The sequence below is a fragment of the Schistocerca gregaria genome, chromosome 2, assembly GCF_023897955.1.
Source record: "Schistocerca gregaria isolate iqSchGreg1 chromosome 2, iqSchGreg1.2, whole genome shotgun sequence".
Classification (NCBI taxonomy): domain Eukaryota; kingdom Metazoa; phylum Arthropoda; class Insecta; order Orthoptera; family Acrididae; genus Schistocerca; species Schistocerca gregaria.
Window position 1 is genome coordinate 555,100,382 of NC_064921.1, and position 6,167 is coordinate 555,106,548.

General features: G+C 40.8%; 1 protein-coding gene across 1 annotated transcript; it reads left to right on the plus strand.

The window, feature by feature from the left end:
• Positions 1-1,625: 1,625 nt before the first annotated feature.
• Positions 1,626-5,966, plus strand: LOC126336221 (late histone H2B.L4-like). The gene is made up of 2 exons (XM_049999720.1): positions 1,626-1,787; positions 5,042-5,966. Exon 2 carries the CDS (start codon positions 5,063-5,065, stop codon positions 5,426-5,428), a length of 366 nt encoding a protein of 121 aa, XP_049855677.1. The 5' UTR covers positions 1,626-1,787; positions 5,042-5,062; the 3' UTR covers positions 5,429-5,966.
• The last annotated feature ends 201 nt before the right edge of the window (positions 5,967-6,167 follow it).

Consider the following 6,167-nt stretch of genomic DNA (forward strand, 5'->3'; position numbering starts at 1 on the left):
TTGACGTGAGATAGACGACAGTCATAAATGAGGTACTGTTTGGAATTAAACGCAAACGTGCAGTATTTAGAGTGTCATATTTACTGAAACGGAAGTTAGAGTGTTGCAAGTTTTCGCCTTGTTCGTCATGTCAGTGAATGTGTGGAGTTTCAGTGAGGTGATGAAAACAGCGGAATGGAGCAGTATGCACTTACGAGGATAACGTATGAACTTGCACATTCCCGTTTATCCGCACTTTTTTAGTCCAACAGCAAAAGTCACACTCGTCTCATCAAATTATACAACAGGTACATCAACTTCGTAATTAAGCGTTTGCTACGTTTATGTTGACGTAACTGCGTATCTCTGTGCACACACTTGGTTGTAGATAACCGAGTGAAGATGGTTTATGAAGTCGTGTAGCGTGACCTTTCGTTCGTCAATACGCAAGAGTACATAATCAACGTTACGTCTGGAATAGAGTCTGTTTTGACGAAAAATGAATACTATCCTAGGTCGGCAGTATCTGGTTGCCTTTGTTGGCAGCATATTTAACGTGCATCTTTGTTCTGAAAACACTGAAACATAGATTTTTACAGAAGCAAAGCTTTATAAATAAATGACTTCGATAAGCTGTGGAACGGAGGCTTCTTCACGTATTAAAATCTTTTTTTTTTATTTTCGTTTCTAGGTGTTCAAGCCACGGTACCGTTATTGTGAGAGCAACCGACGGCCAAGACGAGTTACGCACTCTGACGATGGCTGCGATGTTCGCAGCGGATGGTTAAATGTTCAAATACTTAGGTCATCAGTCCCTAGACTTACACACTAATTAAACTAACTTATGCTAAGAACAACACACACACACACACACACACACACACACACACACATGCCCGAGGGAGTACTCGAACCTCCACTGCGTATGTATTGGATGAGGAAATAGCAATATCATCGCTATACGCCCAGAAATTTACGACGTTTTCTATAATCAATACATAAATTTTTAGTAATAGTTTCCGATTAAGATCTTTGACATGTAAGAAGCTATTTGAAGGAAATATTTCAGCTCTTTAGCCCTCTTTTTTTGCTCGAATAAGGTTGTTGTTTTACCACATAACCGACACAACACTGTTTCCCAACAGCTAGGACCCTTACAGTAAGTGGAATGTCACATGTGTCTGAAGCCACCAGCAACATTTATAGAAAAGAAAGGAAAACCACAGTAAACTGTACAACTTGACACACTGAGAATAAAGAGTATTTCAAAATGTAGCCTTACATAGCTCTAAAGTAAATGTAATAGGGGACGCAGGGTACGATAAAGAAATTTTTTATGACCTACTAGAGTGAAACATTCCATTAACATAATAACGACAGTAAATACATTTCTGAAAATGGAGAATCAAGTAAGAAGCGGATTATGTGTCACCAGCCGACAACCATTTAAGAAAACTTTCTGGGAATGATTGCGAACGCTTGTAAACTACATCATCTACATTCGAAGCCTGTTATGTGGTGCACTTCATTATTAAATTTACTACTGCGTCGGGTATTTACAGTAGTGAGTACATCGAAGTTGAGGAAGAGGCTACGAAATGGCCTCGCCGTTTGTCACATGTTCCCTTTCACTCCCTGTGCTAGACAACAGATGTCACTTGTGTTTACTGAAATCAACACGGGCGTTACTTTGCTTTACACGTGTCATTTCGATGTATGACGTGGTCTGTTCCGACTTGCTAGACGTTACCGTTTGATCGTAGACACAACGAAACTTCCCTATTTAGTGTTTGCATTTAGTATTCAAGGTGAGTATAAATATTTTTTTCTACTTTGGCGCATTAATTCCGTCTGCAGTTTGCACTAGGTTCATTGTGCCAGCATTAAATTTTTTTCATTCAATTAGTACAGTTTGAGTTTAGAGATTCGTGAATTAACAGTTCGAATGAGAGAAAACTGGCTCGAATGATTAGCGATTAGGGCCATAGTGCCAAAGTGGGTTGCAAACTGTTTAGCTTGTAGTGAGGTTAATATACCCCTTCGTTTAGTGCGCCGACAAGGCAACAAAACGCACGTCCATCACATATTAATAGACCCTGGGAGTCTGAAAGCATAAACGTAACTGTGTTCTAGCCATAGTGTTTAAAAGGTTGAAGCGCGTGTTTATATTGCTTCTAACTGAAAACCATAGCACTTACAAATAATCTTGGTTAATAGTTCAACTTTTTTTCTGTGACAGGTGTAAGCACGAAACTTTTCGTCTTCGTCTTCAACAACACACGACGCAGACGGAGACATGACTCCTGCATGAATCATGTTAGGTCTTCTCTGTGTTGTGTAAAACTTCAGGAAAACCTGTATTCATTCATAAATACACCACTGGTGACTTTCATATCCTTGTTGTGATATTGGATCATATTAATGTACAAATTTATTCCTGCTAAAAGTTACAAAATTCAGAGTAGAGCTGAAATTTGATAACAAATTCAAGCCAGTGGAGAAGAATTATCAGCAATAATATCAGCCTAAGAGGAATTTCTTTTGGTTGAATGTTTTTAATGGAATCGCGTAATGTCACGTGTGGAGGAGGGGCCGTGATGAATGCCTGTTTTGGCGGAGACTCCTCGGAGAAAGCGATAAACCGACCATCTCATTTTATCTCCGTTAAGCCATGTCCACACGTAAATTTAATTTGCTGACGAAATAGGATCTTAGTTCCGTATAATTCTACGCTATGTGTGGTCTGAACTGCTTCACTGTCTACACTGAGTTGTCGCAATAGTCTCTTTTTGAGATACGAGGAAACCCTTACCTGTACACTTCGCTGAAGTACTTCACCCTCTTTCAGTTAGCGTCTAGATCCAACAGTATCTTCTCTTAACATCTCCATGGACAGTTGTAGGAAATAAGGGTGTACTTAAGTTAGCAATATGATCGCTGTAATTTGGTCAGTGATGTCATCGTGGGGTCCGAGTTTTGATGATGCCTGAAGTCCATGGTAGGCGAGCACGTGATATTTACTTGACTTTCTTTCCGGGTTCCGTAGTTACTGTCTCCGATGAATACAATGTGACTACCTGGGGATAACGAGTTTCCGATGGGTAAAATTCGTATGACTGAACGATACTGATCACTACAGATATTATACACTGCTGACGAGCAATTGTTCTTGATTACGTAGCTTGTAAAAAAGTGAAGGGCTGTATAGGATTCCTGACTGGTTTCGTAAGCAGTCATATTTTTATGTTCCTAGTCATTACTTCTATCCATACTTTTGCTCCGATGTTCGTGAGGCTTGCGCTACTTGGGATTTGTCAGTCACTTTGGACACACGACAGAACGAATTTGTACGTAATGCATTGTCCGTTGTGATATGCATCTGTTACTCTCGAAAACTTATCTTCAGTTGTAAACAATTTAATTTGTTCTCCGTGTCCTGTTCAACAGTACTAATGAAAGTCAAAACATCATCCAAAGTGCATCGCCTTGAAACATGGGAGCAAAAATATGGATGAAATAAGAAATCGCTAATAGGATACAAAATAAAAATGTACTGAAAGACATTAGACTATAGGCCCCCACGCACGCACCAATTTATCAGCTGACCGACCAATTTCGCTGCAACCTACTACACACGCCCCAACAGACTTTACTCAGCGATTGTAACGGTTTAGTGACAAGAGACGAACTTAGATCGGGCAGCTGGCACGACAGCGCTGCACAAGAAAATTGGTTGGGTGAAGTGCTGGTCGGAGTCGGTTGTCGGGTTGTTCCACCCGACCGACATGCTGTCGAGATAAAGTTCTTCCGTCGGTTGGCCAAGGCGCCAAGAAATGTCAAATTTGCGGTAGATGGGTTGGTGCTTGTTTAGGGACCTACAGTAGTTTTTAACATTTCTTATGCAGCGACACTGACACTGTTTATGTAATATACATCCTACAGTTGCAGTTTAACTTTATCATCTACCTAGGTTTCAAAGTTAGTAATGTCTTCTTCAGAACCTGCAAGAAGTTATGTGCTAGTAAATATTAGATATGGTCATCCTACAGGATGCAACGTGTAGTAATTACATAAAATATTATTTGAATGTTTACCTAAAACAAGCCATGCCCTAAGTCAACTTTATAAAACTTGATGCATAACCATAAGGTTTAGTCAGTTCTATTAAACAAGCTGTAGCAATTCACTTTAAGCCCGTTTGCGGAACAACTGGTGCAAATGGCTCGTACACCTAAACCTTCATGTGACTGAGCTACTACATCATGAAGTTACGGTCTGTAGACTCGACACGCTTGAGGAACTACAAATTTATGCACACCTAATTACACATGGTGGCAATTTACTGAACGATCAACTGCGTCTAAAAAATAGGGCATACTTCGAAGGCTTCCAGCCTATATTAGGTTTACAATAATTCATAATGTATGTGACCATTACAGTTTCTGTAATAACAGAACCTTTCCTACAGATGTTCATACGAGATTCGTCACTTTATAAGCTTCTGTAGTAGAATGTAAAACGTAGTAATGCTGGGTACTGTAATTAACTTAAAATAGTAAAGTGTAAAATTAATTCGTAGCAAGCATGTTGTCTGACGCGTGTGTAATAAGAGTTCGATTCTATACGTGTCGCGCATGGGCGCCGCCCTCTGTGAGGCAGACGGCGAAGCCCTCGCGGTCCGCAGTCTCTAGTCACACGACGAGGCCCATACAACGGGCTTAAAGTGAATTGCTACAGCTTGTTTAATGAAAGTGACAAAACCTTATTGTTATGCATCAAGTTTTATAAAACTGACTTGGGACATGGCTTGATTTAGGCGAACATTTAAATGACATTCAAATAGGATGACCATATCTCAAATAATTTACTAGAACTTTATAAGTTAAACTTTTTGTTGGTTCTGAAGAATACTTTATTACTAACGTTGAAACCTAGGTAAATGATAAAGTTAACCTGCAACTGTAGGCTGTATATTCTTCTATACCTATAGTAGTAATGTTAAGAGATACTTCGTTTGCCTGCTAAGTGACCGTAAGTGCTACAAGGTCTGCACTTCTTTCAGCACCCAGATACACCGGCTATTATGCCACCGAAGGTAGCAGCTAAACAGCCAACTGTCTCTGGCCTTCCGAAAGCCAGTGTTCCGAAAGAGAAGCGCCGCCGGAAGAGGAGGGAGAGCTATGCGATCTACATCTACAAGGTGCTGAAGCAGGTGCACCCGGACACGGGCATATCGAGCAAGGCGATGAGCATAATGAACAGCTTCGTGAACGACGTGTTCGAGCGCATCGCGGACGAGGCGTCGCGGCTGGCGCTGAGCAACCGCAAGTCGACGGTGACGAGCCGAGAGATCCAGACGGCGGCGCGCCTGCTGCTGCCGGGCGAGCTGGCCAAGCACGCCGTCAGCGAGGGCACCAAGGCCGTCACCAAGTACACCAGCACCAAGTAGCCCCAGCCGCGCCGCCTTCAAAGGTTCCACGCCAACACTGTCCAGCGAGTCCCTCCCTAAATTTAAATTTCACTCTATTTCCAAAACAAATATTAAGATAGTGAGGTTCAGATGCGTAGGTTTAGTTTACGAGCTAATTTAGTTGTTGCACATTATCTCAGTACTTCAGTGGATCTCATTTAGCAACTGTTTTAGTTCTGCAATACTTCCCAATAGTGTGAAAGTGCCAAACGTATATTAGCCATGATAAGAGTCTCGTGTGATGTTTAAGTGGAAGTTTGTCTGTCAGATAAGTTAAGACAAGGTTTCACATACATTACCTCAAAGTAGGTGTAAAAAAATAGTGCTTTTAATTTGTCCAATGGAAGAACGAAATACTGTAAAAACAGCTAGTTGTGATTATAAATACTAGCTGAAAACTTAATGCCGTTTACTGTAAAATTAAATTATTCTCCTGTATGTTAGATGTCTGAGTTGCTACCATTTAAATTTACAATATATTCAGTGGGGTGTACGTATCACCGACCGACCATAGTAAGTACTGTGTGTTTACTTTAAAGCAATTGATCCTAACGCCGAAATGCCTTCTTTGAGGACATAAGATTTTACTCAATGTCAGTTTGTATACGGCCCCAAACCACCTAGTAGAATAAACATATTACCCTCCTACATTGCTTCAGTAACTGCAAAATATGATCTGTGGAATTACGCTCATTATTCAGCTATCCATTGCGGACTG

What these genes read in the sequence shown, in the direction of transcription:
- LOC126336221 (XM_049999720.1), top strand. Translation starts at nt 5,063, where the DNA reads ATGCCACCGAAGGTAGCAGCTAAACAGCCAACTGTCTCTGGCCTTCCG.